Here is a 22,683-nt window from a genome sequence, read left to right as displayed (position 1 = left end):
AAGAATATGTGCAGTAGCTTTTTGCCCCTTGGTTCTCATTAAGGCTAATTTTAAGCTTTGTTACCCCTAGCTCCTAACCAGAATAAAGAAGATGCTTTTTAACCGCAAATAAAGGTAAAATGTGCACCAAGCTGTCACAGGAAGGACTTGTTTCTTGGGAACAGAAGGTATCTCAGGAGCATGTTCATTTTATACAAGTGCTGCCTTTACTTAATAACCTTAGAAATAATATTTAGAAGTCAACAGGTTTCAAACTTCATTTAAAAATGTTACCTAATACCTAAACACAAAAAACTACTTTCATTAATATAGGAATAAGTTTGAGCCAATAAAGGGAAAATAAATGTAAACCAAGTTTATTTTGCTTTTTAAGTAGTGTTCTTAAAGCACTACAGCTTGGTAAACAATGTAAATTAGTATAAGTCATCTCAAAAGCCAGAGTTTTGTTTTGTTTTTTAATGAGTTGTTAAAAAGATGCAGCCTATTCTAACAGGATAAATATTTTTAACCATTTCACTTCGAGTTAATGAAGGCTCACAAATGAGCAACACTCCTCATTGAGGAAAACAAAAAGCTGTTGTCGACAAGCGACAGCACACACACACACAAACAAAAAGAACTGTGTAAAAATAACTAACTGTGTTCCCATATTTTTTGAAGTCGCTTTACAATGGGATGATATGCACATGATCCTGCTGCAAACTTGCCAAACAGACTTGTAATACATGTAGCCTAGACAAACAATTCAGTCCAAGAGGTGCTAATTTCAGACAATGCAGCACTATAATAATCCTTTTAACAACGCAATTTGTCTTACTCATTATCTTTTCTTCTAGACTGAAATACAGGCTAGAAAGAAAATGCTCCCTAATTAAAAATTGGTATTGTTTACAGGAAAAATTGTATAATTTTGCATTAGAATTTACAAGTATATGTTCAAATTGAATTTGCCTCCTCCCCCCATCCCAGCCACAAAATGGGCATGAAGTAAAATTTTAAAAAATGCCTTAATTTCCAACTTCATGCAAACTAAATAAAGATGACCAAACAAAAGCTTAAACAATGGAAGGATATTTCACAGAAAATTTCGTATACAAAAAACACATAAGAAAAAGGGCCACTAGGTGACATTTTAATTTACAAATTGGCATCATTTTGGTCGACAAATATCCAGATGCTGTTTTCATCTGCTAACAAGAGTTGCAGAGGAAAAAAAAAAAAAAAAAGAAACAGAAAAAGAAAAAAAAAAAAAAAAAAACCCAGCATGACTTCTGACTTTAATCACACATTTCTTCTGGAATTTCATGTGGATTAAGGATGCCAGGGACAGACATTTGAAGTTTATGTTTCTCTTCCTGAGCCTGTCGAAGGGCTGTTTCTCTTTCTTCCAAAAAGAGATCCGATGTATCTTCACCTGCAAACTCCTGTGGAAACAGATAGTTGAAATGTCAACATACTTTAATAAACCTCAATTCGGAAAATGACTTGCCTTTGGGAAAAAAAAAAGTGTAGATAAGCACCTACCAGTTTACACAAGCAATATAATTTATCCATCAATTACTGAGTTTAAATTATGGTATATTATTTTTATAATTCTACACAATTGAATTAAAAACCAAAGGTGTTAGTTGGGGGGAAAAAAGATTTCAAAAGAGGGATAGTATAATGCCATATACAAAATATACTCCATAAGCAATGATACCAAGAAAGACTAATGATCAAGTTTAACTATAACTGTCCTCACAGCTGTGTTTCAGACAATTTTCATCCTTTATACACTCTCTACTTTATGAATTAGTTTGTTTGTTTGTTTTTTTACTAATTTTATATTTACAGTAAAAAAAAAAAAACAAAAAACAAAACCCAACAACAAAACCTTTGTATTTTGGAGGGAAAAAAACCTAAATATCTTATGTGACCAATTCTTTAACAGACATAGATAACTCATCAACTACTCATGAGTTTTATGGTACTTTTTGTACTTCTTTAAAGCATGATGATACAAGAAAAATCCCTCTTCCCATAAGTAAATGGAGCATTGTAACAGCAGTAAAAATAGGCTGGTTATCTGCTAATTATCATGTTCCCCCTAAAATGAATTCCTTACTAACAAAATGGAAAATCCCAAAAGGAACTACCAATGTGTTTCTTTCACCCATTCCACTCCTTTAAAAATACCTATGGGATTCAATCACAATGTTGCAATAGATATTCTGAAATGAATTATATTAAAAAGTTCCCCGGAACATTTCAAACCTATCTCCTCCTTCCTGGCCTTCACTTTGAAAGTGTTTCTTTCTGTAATCAGTCTCAAAAGAGTAAGACTACACATATTTTAAAACCCACTCATTTTGCATTAAAAAAGTGGTCAAGTCAATTCTGGATGCAAGAATTCAATCAGTATTTAGTCAATACTTCTGCAACTGCAAATAAAATACATACCTTTATCTGTACCAGGAAATCCCTAAGATGTTCCTTGAATGCAGGAATATCCTGATTTAAGCTGAAAAGTCCTGTCACAAAGAGCTTTACTTGAGCACTGCAAGTCAAAACACAATGATTAATTAATTGCTTTAAAAAAAAAACTTAAAAATTTAAGTTTATTAAAAAGTCTATTTATACGTACTCCTGAAGATGAGGGAATGCAGACTTAAGAAGATTAGCCACATATTCCTGAATAAACATTTGGTTGTTAACCGGATTTCCAGGATTTAATGGTGTACTTATTTTTCCTTCTTCAACCAAATTAAACATATATGCAAGGATAGATGCATGCATTGTCAAACCTGTTGATAAGAAGGACATCATTAACTCCAAGATGTAATAGCAACCGGAACACATATTTTTATGGCTTTAAATTCTTACCAGCAGTATGTGAGGTGTCTGTCACGACAGAAAAGATATGCTGAAGAATATCACAAAAATAAGTTTGATAGAAACTCTGAGCTGCAGCTTCTTCTTGTGCAACATTTTGTAAGAGTGTAAAAAGTATCTGTAAGCCTAAAATACATATAATGCCAACAACGTTATTACATACTGACATTCATGATAGTGTTTCAGCTATTAAACAATTCATTCAAAGTCCATTCGCCCCTCTTCTTTTGCTAATGACAATTATTTGCCTAAATTATCTTGACTCAGTAATGGAGTTAAACTGGAATCAATGTCTGCTAACTTACAGGCTATAATCTAACCATTACCACCTTTCCAGTATTTCTGAAGGTTTAGTTGATTCTCTCTACATCCACTCCAAAAGCAGTGCAACTGAGTAGATTTTTCTATTACATAAAACAGTTACTATTTAAAAGGAAAACAAACCCTCCAACTATAAAGTCTTTTTGTTTTATCCTTAGTTGACCCTCGGTGCCACAGAGGAAAAGCATATGGGGAAAAGGAAACACTGGTGAGGATATGGGTGAGTGATGGTCTCCCTGCCTTGAATCTTATGCCCATCTCCCCGTAACTCAATTCTGCCTATGAACTCACTCTGGATCTGATTAAACTGTTTATAGGACTTACTCAGACCTATCTATGCAATTGATGCATTCAAACAAAACCATGACAAGTGAAGTGATACCTACTTGTCTACCACTATACACCTACCTGTAAGTGTCTGTACACGGACTGTGTGGGGTTGGTAGGCAAATGAATAAAGAACATCGTTTCTATGTATTTACCTGTATCTGCTACATTCCTCATAGTATGTTTGAAAGCCCAAATGATGGAATCCAAAACAAGTTTAAACTGTGCAGGTGGAATAGCCAGGAATGCTGGGAAACAATGAGAATTGACAGCCTGAAGTAGTAAGAAAAAGTTCGTTCTGTGCTCAGGATATTCCTCAAAGTCCTAAAAACAAATAGTGGGAACAAAATAAAGTTTCAATGCCTGAATTATGTTAAATGGAAGGGGGAAAACAAGCCATAATTCAGTATAAATGTTTGGAGTTGTTAGTGGACCCCGTAAGATGTGAAAGTCAAACTCAAAAGATAACAGAATTCACCTGCCAGGGAAGACAAAATTACTATTTATTAGACAAATGAATTACCAAAGTGAAGGAATACAAGTTCACCTTATTATAAAGAGAACTCAACAAAACCCACATAAAGACCGTCATATTTTCTATTAACTCTGAGGCTGTTATTACCACTTTTAAGTGACTTTGAGATCACTAATACAGATTAGAAAAATTGTTATCTACTGTGTAAATGTGTACACTTAAATGTACATTTTTTCTTTTTGATTAATACATTTTCCCATTCCTTATAAGCACAGACTACACTTTAAAAAGCCAGTGACTAAAATGCAGCAAGTTTTCAATAAATGCTAGCTGCTATTTGAATAAACAATCTCTCAAATTTACTTTTGTAAATTTAAAAAACAAGTATTTTTCTTATCTAGAAGTTCAAATATTTAATATCAGAGCCTGAAGTTTATGCTGTACTCATAGACAGCCATCATTTATGCTTTTAAAAGTGATAAGGACATACTGCAGAACCTCCCGTTATGTAACTGAAATGCAAATCACATACCTTATTTATCATATTCAATGTGCATTCAAAAACAGCATCAAATATTTGAGGTATTTCAGCTGTTATATGTCCTCCTAACTTGTTGACAATAATAGCCATAGTACTAAGCACTTCTGGTTCTCTAGCAGCTGGGACATTTCTCTGATAATCAATGAGAACTGCATCCAACAGAGGAGGAACAAAATTTTCAGCTACCTGTTTAAAAAAAACAAAAAATCCACAACTTTTCAATTTTAATGTAGGCACTTGCTAACTCTTATTAAGCAGCTAGGTCAATGTCATCTGTAAGATTTAATCTAGGTTGATCATCTGCTGAAAACTGGAAACTCCTGTGCTTTAAAAGTTTTTGTATATTAAAACTTTACCAAGAGAAAGCGAGAAATCACAATAGGCTGAGAAGGGCCATGGACATTGCATAGTTTAAATCTGTAATTATTAAAGAAAACTGGGGCCTGACGCTCTAAGTATTGTGGCAGGACCAGGATTCTAGGAATACTGTGTGTATGCGATGGGTAACCTCAAAGTAGAGTCCTCCTCACCAATACTGTACCAAGGTACTCATATCTAACCAAAAGTAGATACCCACTCAATGATTTTTTTTAATTTAATGAATGTTAGTTGATATTTTAATAATCAGAAATAATAACCATCACTTACTCTCAAAAAAGGAACTGGACTATACCAGAAAGACTGTGTGTGAGGGTTTCCAAGATTCTCAATAAATACAGTCTTAGTAAGGCGTAACTTCTATGCTTTTAATAGGTTCTCCATTAAGATGTACACAATAAATATAACCATGTTTCATTTACCTGAAGATTACTAGTTAGTAGCGTCCCACCATACAAAACAAGTCTAGTTAAGATTTGAAGGATAAGCACAAAATTATTTTTCCTTTTACCTACTTGGTTTCTCTTAACTAGAACTGAGTCTCACTTCTTTTTCTTCCTTCAAGTTTTATTGAGACATGATTAATGTACAGCGCTAAGTTTACTTACATACATGAAATGATTATAAAATAAGTTTAGTGAACATCATCATATAGATACAAATAGAAAAAAAAACTGTGATGAAAACGTTTAGGATTTACTCTTAACAAACTTTCTTATATAACATACAGCAGTGTTAATTGTATTTATCATGCTTGTACATTACATCCTTAGTACTTATTTATGTTAAAACTGAACGTTATATCTTTTGACTGCCTTCATCCAATTTCCCCTCCCCTCATTCCCCCACCTCTGGTAAACACAAATCTGGTATCTTTTTCTATGAGTTCGTTGTATGTTTGTTGATCTACAACACGATGTTACTTCCTGCTACACAGCATAGTGAGTGATTTGGTATTTTTATACATTTCAAAATGATCACCACATTAAGTCTAGTTATGATCTGTCACCATAAAAAGATATGAGTTATTGACTATATTCCCCACATTATACATTTCATACCCATGACTCATTTATTTTTTCCTCCCCCACCCTCACATTTCTACTCTTAACACTGAAATAATTTATTTTCCTATATACTGGATCTGAAGTGTTTGACTATCTTTGAATTCACAGCCCCAAACCTCAACATAAACCTTAGTTGTAAAACATAATGAGACCCTTCTTCTTATTACCACTGATACTCCTGAAATTATTGCCTAAGTTGTTGTAAATTATGAACTTCTCAATTCCTTCAATTCATCCTACTTTTTACTTTCCAATTTTAAATACAGTTCTGATCTCATACATAATACATGTTTAAAACCTTTCGGTATTTAAGCTTGATACCTTGAGAATTTCCTGAAAAAAATGTCCATATCAATAGGAACAATATTGAAAGTTCAAAATTATGAAAGTAAGTAGCACAGTTGTCAGTGCTACTTCCACACAACAGTGATAAACAGGATAGGATTTTTGGTAATGTTTCCAGGATCAAGAAAATGAAAGGTATACAATAACTAAACATAAATCTCATTTTCCCCAAGTTGAGGCATATGGAGCTGGTTTAGTTTCTGAAAACCATTTAAGACTAACAGGAATAAGAGAGCAAAAGAGACTAAACCTTCAGCTAGGAAAGTGCTTACTCCCCCCACCACTGAAGAGGCAAACTAATGACAGCTTTGCAAATTGCTCTCAAAGCCATGAGGAAAACAAAAATTTCATCTGAACTCTATCCATGGAAAAATAAAAACGACCCAATCATCTCAGCTATCTTGTTACATCACCAACGCCCCCACCACTAACAGCAATTTCTTTCGAAGATGGTATATATCTTATTATTTTAATGTACTTAAGGACTCCACTAAATAGAATGTTATAAAATAATGCCAGATGTAAACATCTAATTACCTTTAAAAGAGCTAAACGCATACAGAATATACGCACATTCCAGAGAATGCAGTATCGACTTTAAAAACAAAAAGCACATCTCACTTACCATCTGCGGATCATTGGACCGGCTCACCCAACCAGATATTAACTTTAAAGTTTCCCTTTTTACTGTTCGCATACTTCTAATCAATGGTTGCTTTGTAACCATCTCACCTAAAAAATACAATCAGGTGGAATCCAACTTAACAACTAAAATTCTACACTGGCAGTTACATGTACTTCAGACACTATTAGTTCCCATTTACCATTAGAAAACTTAAAGACAAGAGTACACAGATGAATTTCCTGGGAAAATAAACTAAGACTAATTTTATAGGGGAAAGGGGCATGTGAGTGGTTAAAAAAATTGTCTAGGATTGCCTGAAACATGGGACGGATTAATTTAAATCTGTGAGAAGTGCTGAATGCTTATGCCAAGGCAGTGAATGCAGAACTGACTTATTAATACATCATTCCATAAGAATTCAGAATCGCTTACCATTAGCTTGAATAGCTGCAGAAATATTTTCACTGAGGCACTTGTATACATTAAGCATATCTAAATAAATTCTCCCAAGCTGAATCACAAACGGGTGTCCAACCGCTTTGCAGGCTCTCACATTTGTTTTCAATATGCTACCAAGTTGCTTGACTGTTTCAGGATCTTTAAGTATATCCACATTCTGCGAAGGACAAAAAACAACTCCATTTAACATATGAGAATTATTCTTGTAGCTAAAGCAAAAAACATTACCCACATTACTCCAAAGCACCATCACATTTATAATGTTAAATGGTGAAACTAATGTAAAAGTCTTCATTACTAAAAATAGAGCAAAATATTCCCAATTTTCCATCAAAACAGAATAAAAATATTACAATTTTTTCAATGTGCAAAAGTACACATAAAAGCACTTATGGATCAGATATACATGTCAAAGGTACTAAATTTACTACTTCTGTAAATATAATTTTCTCAATTTCCATTAGAACTTTTACAAAAAGTAATAAAACTTACTTTGGTTGCTTGCTGGATTATGCTATCCCAAACCTGATTAGGAAGTAGCATGTATTTTTCTATCAAATGTTCTTGTACTGTTTGGTCTGTCTGTGCACCAATCATGTACCCCACAGCTTCATAAAATGTATGGACCTATGTTAAAAGGCAGACATTTTACTTGCATGCAACATAATAAGGAAAACCACACACAAACAATCCACATATACACTTAAACTAATTTTGTTAAAGTGTCAGAAATAATTTATATTAAGTAGGAAAACAGCCTAACAAACTTTTGGTTGAATTTCTGCCTCACTATAAAAACCTAACCACAGAAACACTTGAACTGAATTCAAGAGTGGCTTTCTTTCTATTCCCATTAATAAATTCTCATTAAAACAGTAGTTACTTTCTAAGAAAAATATGCTTGCTGATCCACATACCTGTTGAGGCTGAAGATCACAAATTATAGTGTTAATGTTGTTCAAAATCTCATCAATAAATGGCATTACTTCTCCAACTTGAACCTGAACAAAATGCCTGCGGCACTTCTGAGCTATTTTAATGAAAGTATCACAAGCCATGTCCTGGACTCCATCATGGGTCTCTAACAAAACAAAAACAATTATCAAAAAATTTTCTAGAAAAATTTTCCATTTTTTATTCAGCAAAAGTAACTAAATAAAATATATTAAGCAAATAGGATTTACCATGCATGAATTCAAAGAGCTTGTTAACTACAGTCTTCAAGAATTTCCAGTGAGCTCTTAAAAATCGTGGATATTGACCTACTATGTACATGATATTTGATGCAATAATAGCTTTATTATCTTTGCCTCTTTTCTGTTCACATAATCCTAGTAGATCCTGTAAAATAAGACAAATCTCAGTCATTTGTAATAAAATACACTTAGCTGAAGTTCCAGTTCATACCTATCTCTTACATACCTTTATAACAGTAACAAGAAATCGTTTTTCATCCTCTTCATGCATTGCTCCACTAATGGAGCCTATCGCCCAACACAATGTATTCAAATTTTTCCATGACCACTCCGTACCATTCACTTGATTGTGAAGCTTCTCAGTCATTATTCTTTCTGTATCTACATAATCCAGATGAGTAAGATAAACTACAAGGAAGGAAAAAAATTCCAAATGTTTCAAAATGTAAAACTTAATGAGCAAAAAGATTTTTACTAAGACTAACAGTACAATAATAAGGATGGGGGCTTCCCTGGTGGCGCAGTGGTTGGGAGTCTGCCTGCTAGTGCAGGGGACGCGGGTTCGAGCCCTGGTCTGGGAGGATCCCACGTGCCGCGGAGCGGCTGGGCCCGTGGGCCACGGCTGCTGAGCCTGCGCTTCTGGAGCCTGTGCCCCGCGACGGGAGGGGCCGCGATAGTGAGGGGCCCGCGCACCGCGATGAAGAGCGGTCCCCGCACCGCGATGAGGAGTGGCCCCCGCTTGCCGCGACTGGAGAAAGCCCTCGCACGAACCAAGGACCCAGCACAGCCAAAAATAAATAAATAAATAAATAATAAGGATGGCTATTAACAGATTGAGAACCTAAGCATGCCACATTTCCTAAAAAAGTATTTCCACCCTAAACTGAATTACAAAGATAAAGATTAACAGTATTTATTAACTTACCTAATGTTTCTCTCATATTCTTATACAAATTTATGGAATCTGTATCCTTCATGAATTCTCTTACAACTTCTCCCTGATCATTTTCTACAACTAATACTTCCTCTGGTTTAGCCATTCGACTAACCATCAGTAAACGGACCTATTCAACAATAAACAAGAGAAACAAATATGTCAGATCTTTGAAATCAGTCACATCAAATGTAACCCCCACTCCCACTTAATACCAACATACCAAACAAAATTATTCCCACATATAAAAGAGTAAGTAACATGGATAAAAATCAATTGTTAACTTTCTTGCATCTCATTTGCATTCCTAAGAAACTCACAGGTGGTGCCTGGATAGATTTAGCCAAAAAATAAAAGCCAGTATTTGCATTTGGTCCCCCAAATCACAAGAAGCACAATCAACCACCCACTATTGTTACCTTGGACAACACAGGCAAATACAGCTGCCTCCTGGGAGGAACATCAAAATGTTGACTTCCAGATAGCAATGGAGAGGCAGATGTTGAGAATGGGCTCTCTCTATAGAGTTCAGCTGCCAGGTGATTCCAGTACTCAAGACAAATCTTAAAGATTTCAGTTTCCTCTACTTCAGATACCAACAACATATAATGAAGGGCCTACACAGGAGACCAAAACTATTAAAACAATCCTTAGACGTTACTAACCAACCTCAAACTGCTTTCCATTTGCTACGTTAATGGGAAATAAAAACTCATGTTGCATTCTGTACAACTCTGACATTTCATTATTCATCAAACAGACAACAGAAATTCTCTAGGAACAATTGTGCTTTCTTCTGACATGTCCTAGGACGCGTCAAGAAACTTACGTGATTGTAAAAAGGTATGGACATTAAAAGACATTTGGTAATAGCAAAAAGGTAGAAATAATCCAAATGGGGCTTCCCTGGCGCCGCAGTGGTTGAGAGTCTGCCTGCCAATGCGGGGTACATGGGTTCGAGCCCTGGTCTGGGAGGATCCCACATGCCGCGGAGCAACAAAGCCCGTGAGCCACAACTACTGAAGCCCGCGTGGCTGGAGCCCGTGCTCTGCAACGAGAGAGGCCACCGCAGTGAGAGGCCTGCACACCGCAATGAAGAGTGGCCCCCACTCGCCGCAACTAGAGAAAAGCCCACGTGCAGCAATGAAGACCCACCGCAAACAAAAATAAATTAAAAAGAAAAATCTGAATCATTAAAAAAAAATAATAATAATCCAAATGTTCAACAGATGAACGGACACAAAACTCAATGTATATCCATACAAAGGAGTATTATTCAGCCATGAAAGGGATTAAGTACTGATACATGCTGTAACATGGTAACATGCTAACTGAAAGAAACCAGTGACAAAAATCAGTATGTTATGATTCCATTTATATGAAAGGTTCAGAATAGTTAAATCCATTGAGATGTAAAGCAAATTACTGGTTGCTAGGGACTGGAGGGTAGAGCGGATTGAGGGAGTGACTGTTTCAATGGGTACATCATCCTTTGTGGGTGATGAAAATGTTTTGGAATAGGTAAATGGTTGACAACACTGTGAATGCACTAAATGCCACTGAATCAAACAATTTACAATGGATAGTTTTATGTTATGTGAATTACATCTCAATTTTAAAATAAGGTCTTTAGACTTTTCATCTTAGAAATGACAAATCTGCACACGCTTTAGGAATTTAATTTTCATTATCAATTATTGATCTGGTATTGAGTAGAACACAAAAATCGTGACACTTGGCTTTTAACAACTATAATTCAGAATTGACAACATATATTTATATTGCACAGACAAGTAACAGGTAAGAAGATATGTTAAAAGGTATAGGAATTTTTAGAACAAAGGTGTACTTTAAGTTTTTATTATTAATTTCAGAAGCCAAAGGCTCCACAAAGCCTACCTCCATGAGTGTTTCCCTGAGATTTAATCTTTTTTCTATAAGTTGACCATGTTCTTTAAGAAAGGTGCAGAGAAACAAACTGAGATTTTGAATAAAGTTCTGTTCATCATCCTTTCCATTCGAGTATGCAAGTCGAATATTGGTATTTAAAGGAAGCATCTGCAAGTTTAAATATGGATCATAACCCCTTCATTTTAAAAACAACAAAGATACCACATTTAAGTTCTAAATTTCCACCACCCTTTTACTAATTTTAAAAAATACGGAGTGGGACTTCCCTGGTGGCGCAGTGGATAAGACTCCAAGTTTCCAATGCAGGGCGCCCGGGTTTGATCCCTGGTCAGGGAACTAGACATGTATGCCACAATAAAGAGTTCACATGCCACAACTAAGGAGCCCGCCTGCCGCAACTAAGACCCGGTGCAACCAAATAAATTTAAAAAAAAAAAAACAAAAAAACCATATGGAGTTAAACAGCTTATTCTTCCCTAGAATGCCTTGGTCTATTATATCCATTTTTGTAACATTCTGTCCTAGCTTTTGATTTTTTTAAAAGTTGCAAGTAGTAAAATTTCCTCAAAGATTATGCTTTGAAATATTCCCTACATCAGAGTTTTCCCACCTAGTGTTATTAAAAATGTAAAAATAGTTGATTCAGATCTCAAACATATATAGTAATGTAGTTTTATGATTAACCTTCTAGATAATTTCATATACACCTAGGCAAACTAACACTTGGCTAATCCCTTCATTTAAGAGATGAAAGGTCAAAGGCAGAACTGATATTAAACCCCAGGTTACCAAGCCTCTAAATTCTGTAGAAATAAATTACCATGACACTCCCAGAACATTTACTTCAAGGAATTTTCAAAATGTTCACAAAAATTTCTAGCTTACCCTTCATTTTATATAATAAATGTACAATCACATTACAGCTGATCTATTTATGGTAAGCTGTGCTGAAATGGTTCAACTCAAACCCAACTTTTTCTAAGGCACTAAAATTGTTTAGTCAGTTTTTAAGGGTGTTGTATTACCTGTTTTAGCTGCATCATTGTCAGCGTAAATAGCGTTACAAATTGTTCCTCATACTGGCTTACACTCACACCAGCGATCTCAGTGAGGCACTTCAGAGAGACATTTCGAAACATTGGAACATTCAGGAACTATTTTAATTTAAAAAAAGTGGGTGGTGGGGGGGAAGGAAGCATAAAGTTAAATGGCCTGAAGCACTTTACTTAAAATTAACAATTAAAAAAATAATAAAGGATTTAGAAATCAGGAACACAGAGGAAAAATATCAGGCAAATAGGTGGTGATAGGGTTTTTTGGCACATGTATTTTAAGGAAATTTTGTTTTCCATCAAATAGACAGTAAATGCTTTACGAGAATACTGTGTTTTCTTCTGATGTGTCCTCAGACACTTGGAAAACACAAAGTTGCTTAGAAACTTTCCCCACAATCTATTACATGACTTTTAAAAACATCATGTTTTCTGTATAATCTAAAAAGATTATAATTGTTTAGGATTTTAAGAGATGGACAATGTACCTAGGATTAATAAGGTGTGGAAAAACTGGCTCTTTCATATTTAACTATTGAGAAGGTATAAAAATAGCCTCCCATTAGGGGATGGAAATTGGTAAGCATCAGAAGCCTTAAAAATGGACATACCTATTGATCCAATACTTACACGTATTAAAATTTATACCAAGTAAATATTTGCACAAGTGCATAAATGTCCAATATTTCCTGCACTACTGTTGACAATGGCAAACAATTTAAAATAAACTGTCTATGGATAAAATGGTGGCTCTAACACAGTAAATTCAGATTAGAATATGACCATATCAAGCCCTCAACTACAAAGCCCCAAACGTAAGTTATAATAGTATGCTTTTATAAGGTCTTGGTTAAATACATAATTTACTCATTATATCTGATTAGAAAACATCTGGAAATATAACCAATTGGTAACTATCTCTGGATGAACAATTATAAGACTTTACATAGGTATTACATGCTACTGTAACTAAAAGGAAACCAAATTCATTATTAGTTGTTCACATAGAATTTGGGAGATGGCCTGGTATGAGTGGCAGAATCATAAAATTCTGACACTGTTTTTAAGAATCAGTAGCTGAAACTACAGAAAAGTTCTTCTGAGCAATTTCCTCATCTCAGAAACAAGGTTGATTATGGCTGTGAATGTGGAATGGTTTTAATATTCAAAAGAGCATTACAGGGCTTCCCTGGTGGCACAGTGGTTGAGAATCTGCCTGCCAATGCGGGGGACACGGGTTCGAGCCCTGGTCTGGGAAGATCCCACATGCCGCGGAGCAACTGGGCCCGTGAGCCACAATTACTGAGCCTGCGCGTCTGGAGCCTGTGCTCCACAACAAGAGAGGCCGCGATAATGAGAGGCCCGCGCACCGCGATGAAGAGTGGCCCCCACTTGACACAACTAGAGAAAGCCCTCGCACAGAAACGAAGACCCAACACAGCCATAAATAAATAAATAAATAAATAAATAAAATAAACCCAAAAGTTAAAAAAAAAAAAAAAGAGCATTACAAATTAAGAAAATACACACCACTATCCAGTGATAAATATAACTGAAATGTATTCACTATACCTTATAAATTAATGTGCTGATTAACTTGGTCTCAAAAATATATCCAAGCGGAATCCAGTTAAGAAATCTGAGCAATGTTTCCAAAGTTGCATGTACAAGTGGAGCATTTTGGGAATTTTCCTACAACAAAAACATGATTGTAAATTATCATCTTCCTATATAATTAATTATTTTTAAAAATGAAATTAAAAGCACTTACCATCACAAACTGACAAAGCTGAAAAATTTGTGAGAATTCATTGCACATGCTAAAAAAAAAAAATTGATCAGTTCAGAACACACATAGAAATGAATACTGTCATTATTTACATACTAACAACATTTCAGCAGCCATTGAAAACTTGAGTTACTTCTATTTATAAACACAGATATAACTTCATCGAAAGTTACAAAACTATTAAAACTATGTGTAAATATCACTCTTAAAACTCACCTATAAAGCACTTAATTTCATTCTTGAAGGTTTGGTTTTCATGTCATCCTTACTCTACTTGAATAATTTCAATCAATCTCATCTTTTATTTATTTTTTAAAATTCGGCCACACCGCATGGCATGTGGGATCTTAGTTCCCCAACCAGGTATCGAACCCATGCCCCCTGCAGTGGAAGCGCGGTGTCTTAACCAATAGACGGCCACGGAAGTCCCTCAATCTAGTCTTTTAAATCAAGACAGTCAAAACAGAACTCTCCAAAATGAGAGAAGTGTTCGATATATCCCCAAACCTAAAATGTGCTTATACACCAAACCAGAGAAAAAATCCTAAATTCTGAAGCTAGTCTGAATACATAAAGGTAAAACATTTCTATTTCTGTTCCCTAATGACTAAACACATTTTTATTACTATGTTGAAGAAAATAAAATCTGGCATGTTCCTGGTGTTAACTATAGGGAAACTGATAAAATGTAGGAACATTAAGAATAAAGTAGACATTTGGACACAAGTCATATCCTTGGACCTATGATTAACTAGACATCATATAAAACAGATTCCAAAGAGTTTTTTGGGAATTCTTAACCTATATTCCTTCCACATGACATGCATGAAGTTAATTTTGCTATAATGTCATACATATTTTTCAAGCCTCCATTATTTAGAATATTAGGCCACTTTAGCACTATTTAAATTTGTAGTCAAAAAGAATTAAGTGTGTTAACTTTTAATAATCATAGTTCCTTAAAAATTTACAATCTACCTCCAAATTCCTTGAAATTGCTAGAGAAATTACTTAAAATGTCCAAAACAATTACTTGCCTGTCTTTTAAATGCTTAGCTTTCACTTGGGTTATCTGTCCACTAGAGAAATCAAATACTTCTTCACTCAAGAGTTTCAGAATCACCATATTATTCTGACAGAGACTTTCACTGGTCCTACTTGCTCCAACAATGTCACTGATAAAAGTTGGCCAATGTTTTGGCCATTCTTGTTTTAGTATCTAAAATAAGATAGGAAATGTTAATTTCATTTCACTTGTCAATGGTAAAGAAAACAAACTTCATAGAAATTGTGTGATACCAAAAGCAGGAGCAAACATCAACCACCTTTCATTTTCTTCCCCTTTATTAAGACAGGAAATGTGCTGCTCTCTACAGAATGTACTGAGTAGAAACTACAACACAAAGTTCTGTGTCTCAAGTGCCCTGTTCCTCCTCTCAATTATCCTGATTCATCTAATCTAGCTCTAATGTGTATGCATATCAATATTTGCCAGATATGTGCAAATTATCCTAAGAGACTGTAAGATCTAACTCTAAATGATAAAAAGGTGATGGGCAGGGAAAGATATTTTCTTTGGCTGGAATCTGGGCCTTGAAATATAGGTAGGGTTTGGAGATACAAATTTGGAAGAAAAGAAGCATTACATTTGGGGACAGAATCATCTTTGACCAAAAACCTAATGGACTGTATTCAATTTTAAGGTCTGTACTGTTGATTCTGTATGCTAGGGATTTCCCAACAATATTCTGTAATAGCACCTGTTAAGTAAGAGGTAAGCAACTTAACCTCTTTGGACTCCTCCCTCTTCCCATTCAGAGATACGTTAACAACAAAAAGTCCTCAATAAAAGCCAGTTTAACTTAGTGAAAATCCAAGTGTTTAGGAAAACCCAATGTTTCTATAACTTATTAAATTTAAAAAAACCTGTTTTTTCCCTCACATACTAATTAATGTTCTCAAGAAATTTTTTGGACATATTATAAAAGGTACGTAAACTTAAAATTTCTAAAGTTACACATATAGAAAGATTAAAAAACAGGCTAAGTATAGAGATCAATTAAAGGGATGCTTGAATTCAAAGGCAATTTTTTCAATGAATTAATAAGACTGAGATAGTGGACATGGAAAGGAAACATGCACAGTATGAGACAGATGAGAAAAAAATTTTTTTAATAGATATTTATTGGAGTAACTATTTATTGTGTTAGTTTCTGTTGTACAGCAAAGTGAATCGGCCATATGTATACATATGTCCCCATATCCCCTCCCTCTTGAGCCTCCCCCCATCCCACCCCTCTAGGTCATTGCAAAGCACCAAGCTGATCTCCCTATGCTATGCTGCTGCTTCCCACTAGCTAACTATTTTACATTCGGTAGTGTATATATGTCGATGCTACTCTCACTTCACCCCAGCTTCCCCCTCCCACCTTTTGTCAAGTCCATTCCCTATGTCTACATCTTTATTCCTGCCCTGCAACTAGGTTCATCAGTACCATTTTTTTTTTTAAGATTCCATATATATTCATTAGCATACGGTATTTGTCTTTCTCTTTCTGACTTAAGTATGACAGACTCTAGGTCCAGCCACCTCACTGCAAATAACTGAATTTCGTTTCTTTTTATGGCTGAGTAATGTTCCATTGTATATATGTGCCACATCTTCTTTATCCATTCATCTGTTGATGGACATTTAGGTTGGTTCCATGTCCTGGCTATTGTAAACAGTGCTGCAATGAACACTGTGGTACATGTCTCTTTGAATTATGGTTTTTGCAGGGTATATGCCCAGTAGTGGGACTACTGGGTCATATGGTAGTTCTATTTTTAGTTTTTTAAGGAACCTCCATACTGTTTTCTATAGTGGTTGTACCAATTTACATTCCCACCAACAGTGCAGGAGGGTTCCCTTTTCACCACACCTTTTCCAGCATTTATTGTTTCTAGATTTTTTTGATAATGGCCATTCTGACCAGTGTGAGCTGATACCTCATTGTAGTTTTCATTTGCCATTAGATGAGAAATTTTTTAATCAGTTCAATCCATATTGGAGCCAAAGAAGTGAAGGTTTTACAGTACCGTATTTGATGTTTCCTACCAAAGCATATTAACAATTTTAAATGCTAGACGGCAGGCTAACTATTGTAATTACTGTGAAGATTACTATCACTACTCTGCAAGATGTTAGTTTAGTTATTCGATAAAAGTAGGTTAGACTATTTTGTTCCACCACTCAGCCTGAACTGAAGCACTTAATCCTTCTCAGGGAAACAGTGTGTCAACTAAAAACTTACCTGAACAAGAATCATATTTAATTTCCCGATATATACCTTTTCCTTCTAAGAAAAGAAAAAAGTTTAGATTAAACGAGGACTTAAAATAGATACATAAATAACAAATGTAGGCAACCCACACCCCCATAGAGAGAAAAAAAAAATGACTGCAGATCTACTGTAAATGATTGTGCATATATGTGTCTGTATGTCTGTGACAGAAGTGGGTTTAAGTTGAGACCCAATATTTAAATGATTTTATACTCTCACAATAATCTGCAAAAAAGCTCTTACCTCTACACAAGTTGGGTCAGATGATGTCTTGATAATGAGGCCAACAACATATTTTTTTATCCCTATTAAAAAAAAATTATTCAACACTTTCATAGCATGCTAATAAATCTTCAGGAACCAAAAAAACTGGGGGTGGGGGAGGGCACAGTAAAGTCAGATGATACACCTGAATCCCATCGCCAATTATGGCATTTTTGAAAAATGCCAATTAGTTTAGTGTACTACTCCTTTAAATTTTTAGTTTTTGTTAAACTTTACAAAATATTGGTTTAACAATTACGAACTACTGTATTCTAAGATATTCTTTAATGTTAGACAGTCAAGTATACCAAGCTGTGATTTTTAAATTAAAAACGAAACAAAACAAAAAACCCCATAAAGGACTAAGGTATTGTTCATCTAAATAAACACATTATTTTTGTGGGTTAAAACTACAAAAACCTTGACGACATAACTTTGTGAGCACTATAAATAAGTTTATGTAAATATTTATAAATCAGGGTCAGATGTTAATCCTTTTCAGATTTATTTTAATTATAGCATTAAGCTAATCCTATAAGTAATTTTAACTTGTTTGTCCTACAATGTAGAAAAAAATAGAGTTAAGGAGGAAGTTTTTATTTGTAGTATTCTTTACTTAAGGGTACCTTAATAGTATAATCTGTTCTTCAACAGTTAAGATTTCATGCCTTTTATTCTTTCAACAGTTGACTTCATGCCTTTGATTTTAATTTGCATCATTCAGAATTTACTTGGCATCTACTACAGCTCCCCTCAAAATTTAAAGTAATGTGGTACACTTACATTAACATACCCAAAGGGTCTGAAACAGATTCCCTAATCCAACAAATTATTTTTTCCCACTACAAAGAATAAAGACTACTCTTACATCTGTTTAATAATTTAGGTTTTGCCACCAAATGACTTATGAAGATTTTTGAATTTTCAAAGCTATCTGAACTTCAAAAATACAGATAAAGGTTTTGTTAAACTGTGTGTACCAAGTCTCATCTAACAAATCTACAACACTGGACTCAATATCCACTGAGAAGGAATATGCTAAGAAATTTACCCATAAGGAGTTAGCCAGAAATTTAGTCAACTTGAAGGCAACAAAGTGCTTATTTGATTGTAAAACTACCTTTATATAGTAATCTTCATGAGCTAAAACAACCTTCAAAAAACATTAATAATTTCCTAATTGCAGAAAAATTTCATAAGTACAATAAAGCCACAAAGTAAGGGTTATTCATCAACTGAAAATGTAATGTTAAGTATTAAAAATGTTCACAATATAAGAATCATTTAAAAAAACCTGCCTGCCAGGTGCCAAAAATTTAACTGTTATATACAAACACATACAATCTACTGAAAACTATGTTATCGACATTTTAAAAATTTCTACATTAGGCAAAGACCACAGTACTAATTGTTGCAGACAAGATCCACCAATGAATGAATGCTAAAACAAATAGGCAACACTTTCAGGAGAAATGCATTATCTGCATACTGTCAAATTATCTTCCCAAGATATTTTTCACTTTCAAAGTGGAAGACAGTAATCCTGTAAACAGAAAACTAGTGGGCACCAACATAACTGATAAAGATTAATAATAAATGAATAATTAAACATTGACATCATGTACCCCTGGTTTGGTGGACTGAGGACACACCACCTGTGTGGTATTCTTGCCCCAAAATATTGAACCCCAGTCTAATCATGAGAAAACAACAGACAAACCTAAATTCAAATACACTACAAAATAACTGACCAAAACTCCTCAGTGTCAAAGACATATCAAGCAGAAATTAAGAACTGTCACAGATTAAGGAGACTAGAGACACAACTAAATAAATTGTAGACTAGGAAAAGGACAAGAGAGAAAACTTGTGAAATTTGAATTAAGGTCCATAATTCAGTTAATAGTACTGAACCAATGTTAAATGTTTGGTTGTGATAATTTTATTATGGTTGTCTAAGTTGTTAAAAGGATAAACTAAGAGGTGTAAGTACATTCTGTACTTTTTGGGTCAGTGTTTCTATTGTCTAAAATTATTTAAAACAAAACAAGAGGCTTTGTGGACACACAAAATAAAATCAGATCTAGATTCAATAAGGTGATTAAAACAAACAAACCGACGAGAGGAACAAGTTTTATTTTAAAATGAGTGCTAAATCATACCACTTAGTTAGGTTAACCCACACAACAATCTCATGTCCTTAATATCCACTAGATCAAATCAAAACAATTCTGATATTGTTGACCCTCCTGTTCTTTACAGATGAATTACTGTCATTAAGGCCCCTAAAAACTTAAGGAACCAAGGGGGGAAAGTGGCCGGGGGGGTGAGATGAATTGGGAGATTGGGGTAAAATAGATAACTAATAAGAACCTGCTGTATAAAAAAATAAACAGAATAAAATTCAAAAAAAAATTAAGGAAAAGGGCCATTATAAACAAATAAAAAAGCACCCCTCTGAAACCTCTAATATAGGCAAAAACGTGGTTTAAACAAAAACAAAAATACAGCCTACTCTCTTAGATTAAATGACTGACAATACCAAATAATAAGAGATTCAGTAGTTTTCTTCTAAATCTGTCATAAGGAACAAGAGTAGAACTACAATTCCTGCCTCTGGTTGAAACGTGTATGAGTCTTGAGGCTTTTCTCAGCCTCCGAGAATGAGAAAACAGGATCAAACTGATCCTTCACTCTTCTGTTATCAATTAAATCAATTAAATACCTTCTCTCCCTTTTTTTAGAGGCTTCTGAAATACACCTGTAGATGGAGCAAAGAGTAAAAGATGAAAGCAGGAAAAATGTGAAATATGTAGTTTAAAAAACCCAAAAAACTACAAGGATCTCACAGACAATAAAGTCTCTGAGACTTTAAAAAGACTTTAAAGTCTCTTAATTTAACATCACTCTATAATGATCAGTACTTCCATCCATCCAAAGCATTGAAACTATATGTAAACAACACCTTTTTGATCAAGTACTGCTGCACACAAGTGTCTGTTTAGAATCTCCTACTGCTATGTAGCTTATCTGATTAAGTACCATAACTCCTTTCCCCAAATTCCTTCCCATGGTTTACCCAGAATTAAAAAAATAAAAGCAGTTCAATTAAGAACAATTTTACAATTGCGAACTGAACCTTTAAAAAAGAAATGGTGGGAGTTCCCTGGTGGCCTAGTGGTTAGGATTCCGGGCTTTCACTGCGTGGCCTGGGTTCAATCCCTGGTCAGGGAACTAAGATTCCACAAGTCACGCGGCACAGCCAAAAAAAAAGGTGTCACACGTATCAAGGGAGAAAAGTCAAATGTTTACAAGTAGCAGAGAAAGCTCAGCTTCTAAGATTTAACAGAAAATACTTCAATCCCAGTGTCTATTTATTCTTTGTACCAAAAGAATCAGTTGTCTGCCAGTTGCAAAAGTGACATTTATGTAAAACAAATTTCTTAAAACAAGAACAACCTTTACAAGATTTCATATCCAATAAAAACCATACTAATCAGAAATTAACTATTCCCAATTATTCAGAAAGTGTATGTGGGGCTTCCCTGGTGGCACAGTGGTTGAGAGTCCGCCTGCCAATGCAGGGGACACGGGTTCGAGCCCTGGTCTGCGAGGATCCCACATGCCGTGGAGCAGCTGGGCCCGTGCGCCACAACTACTGAGCCCACGTGCCACAACTACTGAAGCCCGCACGCCTGGAGCCGGTGCTCCGCAACGAGAGAGGCCACCGCAATGAGAGGTCCGTACACCGCGATGAAGAGTGGCCCCCGCCTCCCGCAACTAGAGAAAGCCTGGATGCAGCAATGAAGACCCAATGCAGCCAAAAATAAATAAATAAAATAAATAAATTTATTAAAAAAAAAAAAAAAAAGAAAGTGTATGTGAAGAGACTAGGATATTCCTTCCAGCAGCCTTCTAAGCTCTTCCTTGGGAATAAAGAAAACTTGAAATATATATATATTAAAAAAAACAAACTGAAGAACATTTCACTGAAGAGTTCTCATACATAGTTTGTATGCCTTTGACAAACACAATTATGCTCTTATATGGTTACTAAGTTTTTCAAAGGACTCCTACAATGATCTAGCATACTTATATCCATAGCCCCCCATCCCGTTCTTCTAAATATGAACAAAAAAATTCACCTCCAAAGTTATTAAAGTAAACCTTTGAATTATTTATTGAAAAGGAATACTTTTTTTTTTTTTAAAGGACCAGTCATGTATAATTTCTTCAAAACAAGGTACACTAGTATAAAAATGCCTAACTACTCACTGGAAGGCAGCTTATGGCACATGAATGCTCCTTATCCAAGAGTTTATGCATGCATCTTTTATAATCCAACTCTATTTTCTCAAAGTCAAGAAAAATTTCTTTGACAGTCCCATTTCAAATAAAAACTAAGCAACACCAAATAGCCTACACAATCCTGTAAGTTGATAGTACCAACATTAGCTAGCTAAAAAGCTGAGATTTACGTAACTCCCATCCTGACTTAGAAGTTATATATCATCTTGCAAGTTAGTTACACAGCAATATTAACAATCTTATCCCCCAGGAACATCTTGCAAATATTAGATACTTGATGATAGGGTAAAAGAAATGCATAACAGAATTTGATTCACTAAAACCCTTTAAAATGAGAACTTACTGACTACAACATACTGACGGTGCCATATTCTTATGGAGGCAAAAGCCCTTTCTAAATTTTAATTGTAAAGTTGTTCATGAGCCTCTTAGCTAGTCAGTGATATAGACTGTCATGCACTAAGTTTTCAACCAAATACAAGATTCTACCTATT

General features: G+C 34.8%; 1 protein-coding gene across 2 annotated transcripts in view; it reads right to left on the bottom strand.

The window, feature by feature from the left end:
• Positions 1-340: 340 nt before the first annotated feature.
• XPO1 (exportin 1) overlaps positions 341-22,683 on the bottom strand; it is a 43,766-nt gene continuing 21,423 nt past the window's right edge. For both annotated transcript variants that reach the window (XM_007189705.2, XM_028168414.2), the window contains 21 exons: positions 17,861-17,922; positions 17,588-17,632; positions 15,332-15,513; positions 14,277-14,325; positions 14,078-14,197; positions 12,479-12,607; positions 11,442-11,600; positions 9,962-10,159; positions 9,534-9,672; positions 8,835-9,016; positions 8,597-8,753; positions 8,330-8,493; positions 7,905-8,039; positions 7,386-7,569; positions 6,954-7,060; positions 4,530-4,724; positions 3,678-3,846; positions 2,866-3,000; positions 2,627-2,786; positions 2,443-2,539; positions 341-1,424 (listed from right to left, as the gene is read on the bottom strand). In XM_007189705.2, the coding sequence (XP_007189767.1) occupies positions 1,278-1,424; positions 2,443-2,539; positions 2,627-2,786; positions 2,866-3,000; positions 3,678-3,846; positions 4,530-4,724; positions 6,954-7,060; positions 7,386-7,569; positions 7,905-8,039; positions 8,330-8,493; positions 8,597-8,753; positions 8,835-9,016; positions 9,534-9,672; positions 9,962-10,159; positions 11,442-11,600; positions 12,479-12,607; positions 14,078-14,197; positions 14,277-14,325; positions 15,332-15,513; positions 17,588-17,632; positions 17,861-17,922 (2,915 nt within the window). In that variant the 3' untranslated portion in view covers positions 341-1,277. The remainder of the gene's footprint in view (positions 1,425-2,442; positions 2,540-2,626; positions 2,787-2,865; positions 3,001-3,677; positions 3,847-4,529; positions 4,725-6,953; positions 7,061-7,385; positions 7,570-7,904; positions 8,040-8,329; positions 8,494-8,596; positions 8,754-8,834; positions 9,017-9,533; positions 9,673-9,961; positions 10,160-11,441; positions 11,601-12,478; positions 12,608-14,077; positions 14,198-14,276; positions 14,326-15,331; positions 15,514-17,587; positions 17,633-17,860; positions 17,923-22,683) is intronic.

Source organism: Balaenoptera acutorostrata, chromosome 12, assembly GCF_949987535.1.
Source record: "Balaenoptera acutorostrata chromosome 12, mBalAcu1.1, whole genome shotgun sequence".
NCBI classification, from domain to species: Eukaryota; Metazoa; Chordata; class Mammalia; order Artiodactyla; family Balaenopteridae; genus Balaenoptera; species Balaenoptera acutorostrata.
Note: the sequence above shows the minus strand (reverse complement) of the source record. Positions and strands in the feature narration are given on the sequence as shown.